Source organism: Melanotaenia boesemani, chromosome 12 (assembly GCF_017639745.1).
Source record: "Melanotaenia boesemani isolate fMelBoe1 chromosome 12, fMelBoe1.pri, whole genome shotgun sequence".
Classification (NCBI taxonomy): domain Eukaryota; kingdom Metazoa; phylum Chordata; class Actinopteri; order Atheriniformes; family Melanotaeniidae; genus Melanotaenia; species Melanotaenia boesemani.
Window position 1 is genome coordinate 14,553,657 of NC_055693.1, and position 18,358 is coordinate 14,572,014.

The 18,358-nt window shown below is 38.5% G+C and overlaps 1 protein-coding gene across 5 annotated transcripts in view; it reads right to left on the reverse strand.

Annotated features, from left to right (window-relative positions):
* Positions 1-18,358, reverse strand: part of myo16 (myosin XVI) — a 123,448-nt gene that overhangs the window by 50,892 nt on the left and 54,198 nt on the right. For all 5 annotated transcript variants that reach the window (XR_006012248.1, XM_042001833.1, XM_042001831.1 and 2 more), the window contains exons 14-26: positions 17,104-17,209; positions 16,096-16,213; positions 15,616-15,763; positions 15,262-15,379; positions 13,344-13,461; positions 12,566-12,637; positions 12,069-12,210; positions 11,325-11,397; positions 6,898-7,050; positions 6,282-6,482; positions 4,625-4,700; positions 1,146-1,342; positions 154-234 (exon numbers count right to left, since the gene is read on the reverse strand). Coding sequence is in view for 4 of the 5 variants with exons in the window: in XM_042001833.1 (XP_041857767.1) it covers positions 154-234; positions 1,146-1,342; positions 4,625-4,700; positions 6,282-6,482; positions 6,898-7,050; positions 11,325-11,397; positions 12,069-12,210; positions 12,566-12,637; positions 13,344-13,461; positions 15,262-15,379; positions 15,616-15,763; positions 16,096-16,213; positions 17,104-17,209 (1,603 nt within the window). In the remaining variant the exon portion in view is untranslated. The remainder of the gene's footprint in view (positions 1-153; positions 235-1,145; positions 1,343-4,624; positions 4,701-6,281; positions 6,483-6,897; positions 7,051-11,324; positions 11,398-12,068; positions 12,211-12,565; positions 12,638-13,343; positions 13,462-15,261; positions 15,380-15,615; positions 15,764-16,095; positions 16,214-17,103; positions 17,210-18,358) is intronic.

Below are 18,358 nucleotides of genomic sequence, written 5' to 3' on the forward strand. Positions count from 1 at the left end.
AACAGATTAATTAAAAAAAATGTCAAAGGCAACAAGAACACACTGGTCTTGCCTCCTTCAAAACATAACGCATCCAAACACAAAATGAACAAATTCTGCAGCCAGGAAATTTAGATGTTCTTTTCTAATAATTAGAATGGAAACAGTTCGTACCCTCAGCTGGACGGCCGCTGTGATGGGCCCACAGCGCTCCAGTCGCTGGAGGAAGGAGCTTGAGCCTTTTTTCTTCAAGATCTGGCAATGTGAAGAGATCATATAGAAAACAGATCAGAAAGCTGAGCAGCTTACTCCAAAAAGCTGCTGAGGAATATTATAATACATATTTTCAAGTTTGATTGTGTGGTTTTAAATAGAAAATAAAATCATGCTGATGGCATCTTTAATGCTGTATGGAGTGTTTGCAATTACACTAAATAGCCCCAGTGGAGAATTCAGTCCTTGTTATGGCTTTTATGCTTTAAAGCCCAACAAGACCCATGGCATTTACTGTGCTATGATATTGTATTTACAGTCTTACACAACAGCACAGCAATATTACCTAATGTTACCGTATAAGGCTGCGTGGACAGATCAGGGAGGTGAAAGGGGCCTTATGTAAGCATTTGCGCTAGATGGCTAATGAACCACAGAGAGAGACCTCCTGGAGGTTACACAACCAACAAAGCTTCTCACTCGCATATGTGCACAACTACACTGTATTTTTCTTTTTGGGTTGGGGGGGTAGGTATTGTGTTTTTTTCCATTTGTTTTAATGGTTGAGGAAATAAACAGCCATTTCCAAGACATTAACTTAATGTGCATGTGTATGCATTCTTGAGAGGTTTTATTCTCTCACATGGTTGGACAAACAAATTCAATTCCCAGAGGTTTATATATAGATGAGTGGTGGGACATTGCTTAAATTAGACGTATTTATTCTAAAAATACTGTCCCTGTTTTTCCATTGATGAACAGTCACTCGGTACAAAAGGCTCCTGTCTGCTTTGTTATTTGTGCATTCAGCTTTAAACAGTAGCCTTATCAGTGCATTTAAGAGCAAATGTTTGACCTAAAATCTTCTGGGATACACTGAAATGGGGATACACTGATGCTCAAAAATGTGTTCAAGTTGGACGAAAGGCAACTGACTGAATAACATACTTTACCTTAGTAAGATCATGATACCTCCGGGGCTGTTGGGGGATAGAAGTGGCATTGATAAGGGAGGCTGATGGCATTCTGTGAAGCAGCAAGGCTGCTTTAGGCCCTCTCAGCCCCATGCGGCCCTGGGCTGCTGGCACCAGAGAACCAGTTTGAGTCAGCTTGGACTGGAAGAGCTGCTGAAGTAACAAGCTTGCACTGGCTGTAGGGCACAGAGCACACACATGCAGAAAGGGAGGAAAATTAGGGTAAAAGAAGCAACAGCATTGGTGGAGAAAGAAGGAGGGAGGGGGACAATGTAGAGAGGAAAAAATAAATAAATAAGGGAAGAAAAGACGAAGAAAATATAGTGGGGAGAATGTGACCAAGGAAGGGAAAAAGGGGTGAGAGGAGAAGAGAGAGGAGAGAAAATGTAGAGTTAAGCTGCACGTAAACAATCAGTCAGGCAACAAGAGGGGGTGGACCATGTCAGCCTGCAACACGTGGAGTGGTCCACAACAACAATGAGCTCATTCAAACAATGTGTGTGTGAAAGTGGGTGAGTGGCTCTCATATGAGGGTCTGAGAAAGAAGAACCAGAAAAAGAGAGAGGGTTGAGGATAATGGTAGGAATTTGGTACGTTAAAAAAAAACATGGGTCCAAAGATTTTACTCACAGCTCCAAAGCTGCTATTGATGGACAGCTGGAGGTGTCTGATTGGACCCAACATTACAATAACAAAAACAGCAAGACTCATAAAGGATTATCTTCAGTACACTGGGTACAAACTACAAACTTCATCAGAGTATTTGTGTTAACATGACCCTTTTCAACTAATAAGTGAACATATAGATGAAAATGTGTCTTTATATTTAGCACGGTCCATAAGTTGTAATGGAAATAAATGCATGCTCTTTTTGTCTTTTAATAAGTTCAGAAACATTTTTAATCAAAATAAGTTAACATGCAGAAAGATGTCAGTGGAGGTTAAAGACAATGATCAATGAACACTTATGGTAAATAGAATCATGGAACTCCAGTGGACATGAATGAACCAGCTACAGAATAGATGGTAATTAATTGAAACTGAACCAAATTTTACAATTTGAAAAGAAAAGAAAATCACAGAGTCCTTAGTATATATTACAGAGAGAGCTTTGAAATGACATGGACTGAAATAAGAGGTCACTTAAGCCAAAGATAAGACACAGATAATGAGTGGAGGTATTGCACATTTCTGCATTAACAAATTGTAGCTCAATGAAGGACTGTTTCCAAAGAACAAAACAAAGGTAAAAATTCTGGCCCTTTGTGGATGGAACAAACAGATAAAAACTTAATTGCTCTTGGCTAAGACTGACCCTAAACGGCCTAATCTAAATTGTAAAGTTAAGTTAAATTTAAGTTACCACCTGATATGTAGAGGTGAACAATGTAAGGTTATCTGTATGACGCTATTATACTACAGAAAAGAGTATTTCTTTCCCTTATTGCAATTAATGGTCACACCAACCATTCAGAAACCAATATGCACATAATACCTTCTCAGTCTTTTAGTTGTTCATGCCTTAAATCTTTTCTTAAACATATGCCATCTATTGGTCTACTTCCATATCACAAAAGTATCATTTTTAGTAAATAAAAAAGTGAAATAAATTTCAACGTTATTTTATAAAGTTTCTCTTCTCTAACTGTTTTAATATGCCTTGTAGTGACAAAACTTTAAGACTAGTAATTTTCTCATTTGTCTTTTCTTTACATTTCTGTACTGCACAATGACAATGATGGATTTATATTCAACAAAAATCTAAGCCATTTCCTCAGGAAATATGTCTAGGGGTCGGATATAAAATTATATGAGGGTCAGTGAGGAAATTTAATGTAGTCATGATACCAAATGCACTGCACGAGCCTGCTGGAACATAATTAGATGAAGTAATGACTACAGTCAGTCCTGTAAAATTTGGGAGAAGTCTGCCTGCTCATTTTTGTCCTTTCTGCATTGACAAAAGGACACAAATGACCGTTCTGTATAGAAATGAGTCTCAAATAAGCTATTAAAATGCCCAAACCAGATAAAAAAACAGTTAAAAAAAATGAATCCGTTTTCAAATTTATTAGCACATTCACTTATATCACAGAGTAAAAGTATGAGGAAATGGGAATATTGTAAATACTTATGTCACATAAACTGTATAAATGCATTTTGATGTCATCTCTCCTTTGTTTTGTTGTGTATTTGCTTTTTCCCTGACATGACTCCATTAGACTGATGTCATGTACATTTTCTGTTCAATAAAGTTGAATAAAATTTTAATAAAACAACATATTATTGGTTCTAAGGGTGTAAGAAAATATTGATATACTGAAATATTGTGATATTTTGTGAGGTGATACCATATCGATATTTAAAAGCACTGTATCGATTTTTATTATTTTTTTTTATCAACAATTCACTGTATATGCGATCATCAACAGTGGTGGTTATTTTGTGTGTGGCATTTAAACTTGACTTTTTTTGTTTATTTGAAGAATCCTCAGCACTTTAATATTTGATTTATATAGATGCACATGTTAACAGGATTATAGTAAAAGTGTTGTGTTTTGATTTTGCACCAAAGATACTTTCTTTTGATGATACTTTGAAATCAGAAATTGATATATTCTATATATGTATGACTATTTGTTGTATATTGAGCTGTTTATATTGCACTTAAGTGGTGGGATGTCTGATGCTACAGGGATAACTTTATTGGCAGATTTTAAATTTCTTTATTTATCTTATACATAAAGAACAGGTATTTATTTATTCTGTACTGAAATGAAGATCTCTCTTTTCGTATTCAGTAAGCTGATGTCAAGCATGTAACAGCTTGGAGTGTTTACTATGCTGTGACAGCTTTTACCGTTAAATTCTGGAAAAGACAAATCGCAGTATATATGGTCTTGCTTATACATATCGTTATACATATCATACACACCCCTACTGGGTACCATGTTCAGTACGATCAGCATAGTGCTGTAATGTACATAGAGCCCACAAACCTCTTATTAGTCTTCACTTTAACACAAGTAAGGAGAGGTGGTACACTTGAGGAAAAAAAAGTATATGTCTGCATGTGGATGAAAGGCAGTGATGCATCGACTTGTCACACCGAGGGATAACAGCCAAGCATGAGTGAAGGGCCAGGCTTTAGAAGATTAGCCTCATCATGGAAATTATAGCAATTAGGCTGCTGGACGCAAGACTACGCTGGCAGTCACACAACGAGCGTTTGTCTCCTGCTCGCCACAACACCCACATCTGGCAGCTTCTATAGACAATATATACACAGATGATGTCTGCTGCATATGGCATAGAAAACACACACATACAAACACAACCAAACTAAGACAAGGAGTGGTTTTGTGCTCTGCTTGTTTTGAACAAGAGTGAATCTTTGTGTTGAAGTGCTCTCTGACACCACAATGTGCTCAGATGTGTGTAATTCATTGGGTACTTACACTTCATTGTAAACAGGAGATTCTGAGGAAGGGAGTCCTTGTTTTTTGTCAGAGATCCTGTGAGGTCATATGAAATCTGGTAGGAACACAAACCACACAAAGACATTCACTCTACACATGTGGCTTGATGCAGATGTCAGAAAACAAATTTACATTGTAAATTAGAGGTTTCTTTTGGCTTCGAGGTGTAGAAGCACATAGAAAATATTCACCCTGTTGACAATATGTTTTGTTGTTGATTATTATAACGGTTACATTCTAAATGAGCATAACTACCATACAGCAGCATAAATAATCTATATTACCTTATTACTGCCTTCATATAATGCAACTATAAAGTTCTTAATGAACAATCTACCCTTTCTCCTCATCTCTTTCCAAATACATAAACACATGGTTTCATACAAATTATGAAACTACAGACTGTATATCAAAAAGTATTACAAACAACTTTTTAAATAAACTTTATCTTATCTAAAGTCAGTAAATATACAACAGTCTGCTAAACTTAAATGATCCCACCAGGGGATATTGTTAATGTTTTGTTCAGTGTTTTTTTTCCAATTCTAAAACATAAATTGTAATTGCCTGAAAGATTATTATTGTAGAAGTCATGTCAATTTCTTCCCAGGAGATGAAAAAGCCTAAAACATGTCCTTCATTAAGGTGATAACTCACTGACCTCTTTCTCATTAAACATATACAGATGTAAAGCATGTACGGCCTGAATCTATATCAGTGTTCACATTTATGAAATCAAATCACTAAAAATATTTGACTATTTTTTCCAGCAGAAAAAAAAAGATTGTTAGATTAGCAGAAAATGCCATTAAATATAACAGTCACATAGAGAATAAGTAAGGCAAACATAAAACACACTTCAGGCATACGTACAGCATGCACAACTATTTTATGTTGAATATCTCTTCTCTGATACTTTTTTCAGATGAAATGAGAAAATGGTTATTTTGTTTTAATGTTTACATGTGTTATATTAACATATTTCCTTTGTATTACCTATTTGAATTTTTTTTTAAATGTTGCTTCAGTGAAGATGGTACGTTCATGGTAAATGTTGTAAGTAGTACCTTTTATAATGTTACATGGCTGACTGAGCTGTGGTTGTTGATTGTAAAACAAACTACAATGAAGAAGGCACCAAATAATATTTTGGTCATATATTAGAAAACAAAAAGATTTTATATAATTTTTTTTCTGCTTAAAACAAAGTGATTTTTTTTTAAATAATCAGCTATGTTGGTTATGGAGGCAGAAACAGCTGATTACTGAAGAATTGAACTGGTAAGTTTTGATGGTTAAATGAACTGATTAGCATTATCTATTTCTAATTATTCTCAAACATCCATTAACTCTTTCTCAAAACAGGCTAAAATACTTTAATCAAAGATTTGTAGTTTCAGTCAACCTTTCCTAATGTGCAACTTTAAGTAAACATAAAAAGTAGAAACACGATTATAACTGATTTTCTTGTTTTAGCATTAAGTGCCAGGAGGATAAAGGTGTAACACAGGCCAAAAAAAGATATAATGATCTACTGTAATAAGAAAAAAACCATGATGAAGATCTCATTTGCTGTTGTTCCATACTTAAAACATTATATAACATAAGGCATTTTCTATTTGTTAAACAGACTTACCTGTCCTGCAAAGTGGTTGACTGTAAAGGCTGGACCTTGGTCTTTGGGTGGGGGGTTGCCATTACCATCCTTGGTAGAGAGAGCAAGCCCATGAATCGGGCTTGAGTCCAGCTGGGCCGACAGCCTCTTGTACAGGTTCTGCTCTGCAGGCCTCAAGCTCTGGCTCTCCTCATCCAACACAAACAGCAGTCCCTGAGGCTTCTGGTGCAGGAACAAACAGATGTGCACATGTTATTTATGTTGGTCATATTTACAAAGCACATTTGATCCTGGTAATACATTATTCTTCATGACACTTGTATTGATCCCAAGGGTAGAGCTTGCTCTCTGATGTAAAGTAGATTCAGTCATATTCCTTTGTTTCAGTGCTTTTTGGGTCGATACTGATATATAATACAAACAGAAAAATAGTCTGGATGCTGGGTGAGAAGGGGAATTATATTCAGGTTACTTGGTACAATATAAGGATATGTAGCCATGTGGCACACAACTTTACCACATTATAGATGTGATTTTTTAAACAGTGAAAGCAGTTAAAAACAGTGATGGAAGCAGCGAATGGGCTTGCAGTAATGAATCCCATATAGAGTTCAAACGGACCAGAGGCAAACACTACCTGAAGAAAGAAGTCCAGTACGGTGGGTTGGTTGCTGGGGGAGCGGGGAGTCTCCATGGCGATGCCCTCCTGCAGACACTCAGCCTGCTCTTGCTGGAATAGCACCTCAGAGACATACTGCCTCAGCCGCTCGTTGGTCATGTTCACGCACAGCTGGAATGCACACAGCACACACACCACACGTTAAACACATACTCCTGCACATGTGGTGTAGCTCCTCAGAGCTGAATGTTTTTAAAGCAAACAAAGGCACAAATACAATCTCAAACATAACCTGATGTAGTGCAAATAGAAAAATCAATGGGGCATGAATGAAATGACTTATCACGTAACAGTAGATGTGAAGCCAACATGAACAGGAACACTTTGTGCACACACTTACAGAGGCCTTTTGGACAAAGTAAAACACAAGCTTCTTCATCTAGTGGGAAGGTAATTGTGACTTGATGTAACAAGAGGTGAAACAATATGGGATATGAAACTGCATTGAAAACAGCTGCAACACATTGTTTGGACTTAGATAGGTCACCTCAGGTTTTTACAGATTTGAACATCATGTGAACTCATGCTGCAAACTTAGCCTGCTGGTTCTTGAAAGATATCAACACATGCACATAGAACTACCACTGCCTACAATTCTCTCGGAAAAGCAACACAAGGAGAAAAGGGTGGTGTAATAGGAGAGCCAGCAACTTGTTTAAGCAGTAAAGCCTTGCTGTTGTTTATTATAAGATTTACAAGAATCTTAGCATTTACAATCTTAATAATCTTAGTAATTACAATCAAAACCATTTTTGTCTTAATGCAAGGACACCGATTATTATGCATTCACACATTTTTTTACTGTGCGCTCCTCCCTTCTATTGCTGCAGAAACTTTAAAGTTTTGCTTAAGATGATTGCTTTTTTTGTGTGAAATGGAGGCGTTTGCAGGTGATCATTGATGCCAACACCTTTTACATAAACACATGAAAATTCTGGACTGACTTACCAAGGTGATAATAACTGTTCTGTGTGTGTTAGGCTTAATGAAGATAATGAAAAGATTCACTGGGTATGCTGACAAATTTAGTTGCAGGCTTCTTCTGAATCCAAACAGGACACAAAATACTCTTACAGTTGCAGTCTGGACATGAACATTTTAGCTCTTTAGAAAAGTGTCAACCAAGAGGTTTTGTCTTCTGCTTTTAAATTTCCTGTTTATGTTCCAACATGGAAAACAAAACATGCAGTGCTGTGTAAAAGCCTTTAGTCACTCCTTTTCATATATTTCCCGGAAACAGACACAGGGATTTATTAGAATATGTGGAAGTGCAAATAAAACATAGTTTATGAGGCAAAAACTGAGTTTGTACAATTCTAACAAGCTTGAAAGTCAATATTTGGTTTGAGCAACTTTATTCTTCAACACAATCTGCACACTCTTAGACAACCTCTCTTGTCTTTTGTACTGTTACCTATTAAGGTGATTCCACATGGCTTCAACAATGTTGCCGCCTGGGCTTTGGGGAGAATTCATCACTCCATCAGAGCTGTTACTGATTTTCAGTTCAGTTCTTGTGTCATTTGGCATACCTCCACTTTTATTTCCCTGTTTCCCCTTTTTAAGAATGGCTTCTTGACAGTCACCCTTCCATGGACACCAAATCTAAGACATCAGGCAGATGGATCAGCTGAAGGTCCTCGACTTACTCAGGTCCTGTGTCAAGTCTGCTTTTTTCATTATGTCTTAAACACAAACAGTTCTTCTAGTGTAAATAGTGTTTTTTAGGCTTGACACTTTCTTTTGTCGTCTACTTATCCTCCTCGACATACTTTGTGTCATACTGAGAAAAGCCAAACTTTCAGCTCATAGATCTTTAGAATTACTCTGTTGGTGAAAAAGGTTTTGGGTGAAAAATGGAAACTAATTTTGTGTTTACAACAACCTACAAGTAACAAAATGCTTAAAGATAAATTTTAAAATTCATGTTTTACTCAGTTGTCAGTTGTGTAGTCACAACACTGGTTCATCCCTTGATTTAGATGCCTTTTTAATGTGTGAATGATTTACAGATCACTCGTTTTCGGTTCCATTAAGCGATTTAGAAAACCAAAATACTCATTTAGATATAAATGACTGGACTAAAAATGAAGGGAAAAGCAGCCACTATCAAAAGAAAAAACTTTTAAGACCTCCATAAATCCTGTACAACTATTGCTCAAGACCACTGTAATATTACAAGAAACTCCAGCTCCTTGGAAGTAAATATATAATAAATAAGGGGTGACTCAAATGTTTGCACAGTGCTGTAAGAGCAATGTTACCAACAGACAGACTGGTGTGATGCCAGCTAAGTGCATTAGTGGCCTTGCCATAGGTGTATCTGAAGTCCATCAGCATCAATTTGCAAAGCCACAACTTGACAAGTGCAGACAGAGAAGCTGAACAAACAATTAGCAACAACACGCTATCAAAGCTTCGGATTAATAAGGAATTAATGCATCATGTAGTGTCATATTTTCCCTCCCTTCTGTAGTTTTATGACTAAACCAAGCCAGTAACCATCCCAGTTGAATCAATTAAATAGAAAGAAAACCAGAAGAAAAAAAAACAAAACAAAAAACCAAGTAAACAAAACACCATGATCTTTGCAGCTCTGACTGAGAAGTGCAGATCTACAGTAGGTGTGATGTTTCATGGTGAAGGCGGTGGTACCCATGTTTTTCTTTCACTGGTACTTGTCTATTGTTTATCTCCCAGTTAGTCTAGCCCATTAAAAGCTTAGCCCCAGCAGGTGGTTGATTGAGTTAGCTCATTAGCAAAGTGCTGAGCAGGTACAACACAACCTGATGAACACAGTTCTAATTAACAAGCTCTAATAACCCTGATCATGCTGCGCATGTGAAGTGTGCTTGTGCTCATTTTTCATATGCACGTACATGAGTGTACAAACAAGTCAGAGCCTGTTTGTCACTGTTATGTACTGTGCGAGATCATCACCTTCGTTTATCCTAAGTTGCTCCTCTTTGTCTCTTCTGTGGGTGGCAGGTAATGAGTGTGATTTGAGCAGGGTGATATTTATAGGTAATTATGAATGGCAAACATACACTAACTATAAAAGTCTGTTTGGTTTTGTCTGTTATCCTTCCACCTTTTTTTTTGTTTTTCTTTTCTTTTTAAGTACTTTCCATGACCTGAGGAAAAAAGGTTACACAAATCCTTTCATTCCTTCGGATTAGAAAGATCCATATAAGTAAAATCACTTATTCTAGTGCCACACAAACATCAAAATCACACACACTCCCAAAAGCAAAGACAAACACACACTGCCCTTAATAAAAGCTGGGAGAAACCAGTAGCTCCACAGGGAGGAAGTCTAAGCTTTGAATGGCAGGAATAAGCACTTAGCCTCTTGAGCACTATGGATTACAAACACACACACACAGAGACATGCCTGAACAGAAAAATATGAAAATTCTCATACAATTATTCTCTGTATTATAAAGAATGTTATATCTACAGTACAGAAGATGAAAATAGAAAATGACTAAACGATGTGCACCAGTTTAATTCTACTGTGCACTTTGCTGAACTCTGAGCACCACAAATAGATTAACATGGAATTTGAGCCACACTGCTGCATATTAAAAATAACTGTACAACCCTTTCTAAGTTTGATCTAATTTACTGTTTAACCCCCAAAAAAAAAAAAAAAAATGTTAACATGAATTCCTGAAACAAAGGTAACTTTTCTTTGCAAATTTCAATGGATTGAGGGTTTATTTTTAAATCAGATATCACCAAGGATTTGTAGTGATATTTGTATTGATTTGTGGCCCTCTGGTGCAAGACATGACTACAACAGAATGCACTTTGGTAAACACATCTATGAAGAGAAAACTAAAATGATTTATTTTCTGTGTGTACAAAAAAATAATTGGGTTTCCTGTTTGTTTGCTGTTATGCTTCAGAAAATATGTTTTTTAAAATGCTGGGTTTTCTCTTTGGTTAAAATCATTGAAAAATAGTTTTTTCTAAAGTTTTGTTGTGTTTTATGTTTTCTAAAAATTTATTTTTTCCTTTTTTTCCCCTTTTTGTCTTTCCATCCCTGACACACATGCATACACACTCACACACACACATAGACTGGCCTCAGGCTGCCTACAATTTGCACATAGACAATCATTGTGTCAGTCGTCAGTTCATCTGAGGACAGCTGAAAATCACGCCACAGTCAGCCACAGACCTCAGCTCATTCATTACAATTACACACAAAAATGTCGGGCTAAAAGAGATAAGACTTCCAAATATTTCAACAATTTGAATAGGATCTGTTTGAAATTACTATAGCTTATATTATTCAAAGAGATTTCTGAAGCTCAGGATAGCAACTGGAATTTGATTTAAGTGACATAATATCTGAATTATAAAAAACACCATCCCACCTGTTCAAAACAATTCCTTTGAAATTCTTCAAACCCAAACATGTCCAGGATCCCTAATTCCATGGCAGGATTGCTGGAAGACATAAACAGACAGAAACATATGCATCATAATACCACTTTTTTTATTTTGCAAGAATGGGTTGAGAACTTGTCCTCTGTGTTACTCTCACAGTCACCATCATGCCTGTGTGTGTGTGCAATAACATCTAATAGGGGGTGTGCCATGAGTGCGTGGTTACCAAATGTATTACATTCTGCGGTTGGCCTGTAAACAAGGCAAAGCACAAACACATTCCAGGAGACGCAGCGTGGGTTATCAATCAAAGCTCGATAAGACTCCACAACATCAATGACACGAGGATCTCGTGACCTTCACCTGGGCGTGTGTGTATATAGGTTTTTGTGTGTGTTTTTAGTGCAAGATTTGCACATAAAACCTTGGGTGTGCTCTGCATTTCTGCCCCTGTCACATTTCAGTGTACATGCTTAAACGTGCATGTCCTGCTATGTAAACTATTACAAACCTTCACTCCAAACTATGAGTCACAGAACATTATAGCTGTTAAACACTCCACAGGCCCTGAAAGAGTGGTTGCATATGCGCAATGACAGATATATTTCAATGGTGGTGTTTAAGATAACATATATCAACAGAATAGTATTTTTTTCATAGTTACATAGTAAAAAACACTCCTTGAAACAGATAAATGTGGAGCATACACACATACACACAGACAGCCATACCCAATGCAGTCATCTTGTCCCTGAAGGTAGTCGTTGATACTGTTGACCAGATAACTGAAGAGGCGTCCATAGATGGCTTTAGCAAGCTGGTCTCTGTAATGCTCTGACATCTCTACCGTGTGGCGTCGAGTAATAATATCACCTGACACAAAAAGGACATGGAATCAATTATTTTGGCATTTCAATATTTGGATCATATTTGCTGTAAGAAAACTGATTAAAAAAAAGTCCTAGGCATCCATCTTAGACCCTGAGTCTGCAATATATATTGAATGGAATTAACCATAAATTAAGATAATTAATAAATCTCGATTCAAAAAATGAGAAAAATGTGTTTAGAGTCATACCCAATCAATTAAAGGCCATGATTATTTTGCAGTAAAAACTTGAAATGCACTATTTTTATCTATGATAGGGTGTTCAGGTTTTTCCACTGCATGTCTTTGCAGAAAAATATAGCAATAAAATAGAAATGGCAAAAGATAGAAAATTTGTACCTTTAATGTACTGAACATCTGATGTGAGAGCAATGCTTAAGTCATTGGATGACACCTGCAACAATCCAGCAACTATGGCGAGGAAGACACACAGGGAGAGAGACATCAGACAGAGTATGTGGCATGATGACAAACATCAAAATAACAGTATTAAACATCGACTAAGCAACAGTAAGGTAGTGCTGATAACATCCCAGAGCTCAGTCTGCCTGGCATTGCTCTGATGATGACATCACTCTGACAGCACAACAAGCTGAACTCTGCTACACTAAATCCTGCTTAACTGATTGGCAGAGCTGGCAGCAGTTAGTCATCACCGAACTTCTGAGCAGAATCCATAAACAAGCAGCAAAAACAGGTGATGAAACTCTTTGCTGACATCACCAGCCATGGCATTACGACTCCCCGACAGTGACCAGCTCCTTCCCGTTGAGGTGCTGATGTCATTTGTTTACCATCTAACAAAAGGTCAGGGGTCACCAGAGCACATGGAGTGGGTGTGTAATGGCAGAACAAGGCAGAGAATAGAAAACACTCACCCCAACAGTGGGGAATGTGTCTGACACTCTCTTTTGTTACATTTTGGCAGAAAACACTGCTTACCAAACAGGTGACGCTCTGGCCTTTAGCTACCGCTGGAAAGCTGGGAAACAGTGAAGGAGTAGCTACAAGGATGTGGTAAAAAGGAGGAGGGGGCATGAGGCACTCCACCCTCCTCATTCAGGGCCATCACCTCAAAAGGTGGGGATCTGGGCCCAGCTGTGACAGGGGCACTGACCTCTCTCCAGCAGCTGCAGGTCAGAAGGGAAAGCTGTATTGGCATCTGTCAGCGCAGTGAAACGTAGGTCCCCAATATGGAGCACAGCAGAGAGCAGCGTAAACACTGAGTCGACCTCCTAACAGAGAGAAAGTGGGAAGAAGAGAAGGAGAAAGTAGGTTAGTAAGAGAAAAAAAATAGGATACAAGCTCAAACAGAGCTAACTTACATGAGCAGCAAACAAGGGCAATTGTTGGTTTAAACAAACAAACAAAAAAAGACACAGGGGATATCTTTTAAGATAACATGTATTTCAGTATTTCAGAGAAAAAAGAAAGACATTTTCTGAGGAAAACAATGTGACAGTTAAGGTTGTCCTCAGTGCTGAGGAATATAAGCAGATCCTTATCCATGATATAATACCATCAGGGAGACTTTTGATTGGACAACCTCAAACATACAGCAGATACAGAGTCATTAAGAACTCTCTTCACAAACAAAGAACAAGGATTCCTGGAAGTGATGGCATGGCCCACACAGAGCCCTGATTTCAACCTCATCAAGCGTGCCTGGGATTACATTAGGAGACAGAGGGATTTGAATCAGCCTACATCCGCAGAAAATCTGAGCTTAGTTCTCCTGGATGTTTATGCCAACCTACCTGTCGAGTTCCTTCAACAACTGTGTGCAACCTAACCTAGAAGAATTATGTTTTAAAGGCAAAAGGCCTTTAAAACATAATTGATTTGAATATGATTTTCCTTTATTTATTCCACTTTGCAGCTAGAATGTATGTTAGTAGAGGTGTTTTACACGCCTGTTTGAAACTTTAGCATAGTTCTGTAAATGCAGAACAATTATTGCAACATCATCTTAGAATATATAGCATTATGCAAAAAGGAGGATCAATCCTCCCCTCCCCATTTACTCTTCCTCTTTCACACTCTCCCTTCCTCTGCGCCCTTCAGTAGAGGACACTTAATGGAATACCCCCATTATACTGCTGCTCTGAATCTCTGAGGGGAGGGGGGGTCTGAGTTTAAGGATGTGTGCTTGTGGGCCTGTGTGAATATGTCTGTGTGTTCACTCTCTCAAGGCAGGATATTGGAGCTGATATCTTGGAGATAAACACAAGCATTAGTCTCTGTCTGACACTCTATACACAGTGCAACCCCCCCGCTTAGGGAGGAGAAAAAAGAGAGCGAGGGAAAGAAAAAAAAAAAAACGATAGGGAGCATTAATGACGATTGACCTTTGGGTCTGGACTGGGAGTCGTCTCCTGATGAGAGCTTAGACAGAGACCAATGGGTGGTCCATCACTTCCACTAACGCTCCCCCACCCACCTTGGTCTCTTATCCAGTGGACAACAGTGCCCTCTGATAATACCACTATCCTTTGCTCTATTCTTCTATCCCTTATGCCTTGCCTGCTTGTACTGGCTGTGGCTGAATTAAAAGGTGAGATGATGGTCACTCACTGCTGATAAATGCTGGCTGGGTATCTATAAATAGAACCTGATAATGGGCTGGGAACACAGCTGGTGGTGCACAGGACAAACTGTACCAATGCACACAACAGCCATGCTATATTAAATATCCTCCGCATTTGGTCACACATTCAGAACTTTGTGTAGATGATTGATAGAGGCTCCTCCACGTGCTCAGTGTCATCTTTTCCCACCAATCAATGCTTTGTTATTCAGTAGTGTATTTGGGAAATTGTGTGAGACCATGTCATCATCTACCAGGTATTACTGCATCATTCTGATTTAAAAAAAAAGTCCCAAACCATTACTGTGGATAAATTGGAGATTTGGGGACTGTCATGTGGCCAGGAAAAGGGAAGTACAAATCATAGCAACCTAATCAGGGTTTATGACTTCAACCCTTCTACATCTTTTCAGTTGTGTTTGGTTACCCAGAAAGTTTCAATCGATACCTGCTTGTTGAACCCCAGGGCTCGCAGGGCTTGTTTGACTGCTGCCAGATGTTCCCTGCTCTGGGCTGAAGCTGTGGCTACTGGAGGGGTCTCTCCTGGAAGTCCTCCACTAAGATACCTGGCAATTAAAAAAGACAGAAGGATGTGTCTTTAACTAATATTTCAGAAAATTACAAAAATGCAGTCTGAATACAAGTTTAGGTTTAATTAAGAAGGACATTGTAACAAAATATTTTCAAGAAAGTTTCAGTGGGTTTACACACAGTTCCAGTCATGGTTTGGAGAGTACCACATTTCGGCATGAGGTCTGTTTGCCTCACTGACGTAAATGTGCTGTACTTGTCTGCCACATACCTATGAGCCAGGACATTGTTGAGGTAAAGTGCACTCTTCTCCTCAGCTGAAAGGCCCTCAGCCATCAGGTAGAAGATTCTGAAGTTGTGTTGTTGAGGAGGCAGGTGGACGAGACGAGACTTTTCCAACATGTAGGTGTACACGCGGGCTTAAATATCAAACATGGTTTTTGTTAGTAAGTAAGAAATTAATAATAAAAGTGAGTAAACTACATTTCCTCATGGCAGGTAGCAGTAGTAAATATTTATTCTTTGGCTTTTACTGAATGGCCAATGCTGAGTGATCAAATTAACTGGAGTAAAGTAGTAATCATAACAGTGGATCCAAGAGCCTTTACTGCTCCCTGCTGGTATTTCATTGCCAAACACTTGACTATATAGTGCCTTACTGAATCATGTGTGCTTTGGTTTTGCCGTGATGCAGATAAAAAATAAATAGAATAAAAATTAGTAAAGTTCTTGCAACAGAAGTGAAGACTACCTCTGAGCATTGCCCTTCTTTTTTCACAGTATTGGATGGTTAGCAGCTCAATAAAACGGCTTGAGTTGCTGTTCCTCTGAGTCTTGGCATGACCAAAGGCTTCCAGAATACAGTTGACCTAGAAAGAGAACCAAACAAGGCATGTTGTTAAAGCTTGGCTATGCCATTAAGAAATTATTTCATTGTGGAGTAAAACTGCATTTTTTCCCAATAAAGTTATATGCACACAAAGTAAAATATCTCTCTTACAGACAAGACAAAACGGAATCCTTCATCTTTTCAGTTGTCTACCACTAGATGTCAGTATGCCTCCATTATCTCAGTATTTGATAGTTCGTGTCCCAGAATGATAAGCTGACCCAGATATTGGCTACATAACGATGACTTCATCAGATGGCAACACTCCCAGACTACACACTCCTTTTTATACACATCACATTGACTAAATATCTGAGTACAAAGCAGATGAATGTTGCTTTACACAACAGAAACATACCAAGACTAGATTTTGACCCAAAAGAGGAGATGTAGTGGTCATCTGAGTAACTTATATATATATATATATATATATATATCAGAAAATTAATGCTTTTACACTATATGTAACATTCACCCATTCACATATACAGCACTTACTTTACATACTAAGTGCTTTCTCTTTATCTTATTATTTGCATTCAAACCCTGATAGACACATCAGGAAGCAATTCATTCAGTGTTTTGCCCAGGGACAGTTCGGCATGTAGTCAGGGTAAGCCTGGAATCGATCCACTGACTTTCCAGTTAGCAGAAAACTGCTCTTCCTCCTGAGCTACAGCCGCCCACAATGAGGACTGACAAAAAGAAAAACTATGAAAATGTGTCATGCCTCTAAGAGCAACGAAATGATCCATAAATCAAGCTGAGGGCGTAAAATCAGTGCATGTTTTCAGGATGTTTGCCTGCAGGAGATCTGCCCACTGACTGGCGTGCAAAACTAGACAAACATCTTGACACATTTAGACTTACGTGTTTCATTCTGGGCTCTAAAGCAAAGCCTTTGGGGCTGCAGCGAGCTGTCAGGTGTCTCACGATGTGCTTACATGCCTCAGTTTTCCCTGAACCGCTCTCACCACTGAAGGGAGAGAAAAAGAAGCAGGTGTAGATTAAACTTTTGCTGTTTTCCCCCCCATTTTCCCCCACAAGTAATAAAATATGACAAGATAAACTAGGATTCTATATGTTTCTCAGAAGAGAAGGTGTAGATTGTTTGTCATCATCTGTCATCTCAGTTAAATGTCTCCACCCGCCTGACATCACTCCTTCAGGGACATCCGCCCATTCAATTCATGATCTATTCCTTATGAAACTGGTAATTTTGTTCCACTGACCACTGCTTTTTTACATACTAGAAGCCTGTTTTTAATTTTCTGTTGAGTAGATATTAAGGCTGACATGAGGTACCTCTCTAGTACATGTCCTGACACTCACTGACATGCAGAGAGCTGAGACTTCCATAGTAACACTAAGCAGATGGCTTCAGAAGGTCAGAAGTTCTTGGAAATGAACGCAGCATGCTGTTTATGTGTGTGTGTGTTTTGCTACACTTGCTACAAAAAGCCCTGCCGAGTGTGAAGTGCAAAGGTCTTGTCACTGTCTTTTCATTTACCAGTTTTTATTAGATTTGAAGGGCATTTTGTTAGAGTACTTGCCTCTTGGGGGGGGGGGGGGGGACTTTGCAACTAATGGCCTGTAAATGTGTATGAGTGTGATGTGTGTCAGGGTGGGAAGAGACAACAGTGCAACAGAAAACTGAGCTGAAAGTGAAACAAGAGAAGAAATGATAAAGTGCAAGGAAAGGATCGAGGAAACGAGAATCTATGTACAGTGTCAGTGCACATACAATGTCACTGTGTGTGTGTGTGTTTGCATGTGAGTGAGATGGATTGCCTGTGGCCAGGGTGCATTAAGTCCCTGCCAGATTGGTTACGACTCAGTGGGAATGTCACTGGAGAGCCGGAACAGGATTTAATTGCAATCAGGGAGCTGCTTCAGTCCAGTCGAGGACAAAGAGCAAGACGCTGTGACGCTCCCAGCAAACATCCATCTCTGTGTGAACTGAACAGGTCTGCAGCTCGACCCAGGCTGAGAGCTATTAATCTCTCAAGGAGTGTTTAACAGGTGCGTGGCTGAGGGGCATGAACAAGCCAGGTGGCCGGTTTGTCAATTATTCACCTAATTATTCAACTGTAAAAATGTTAAGAGTTGTTTTTGGGAATATGAG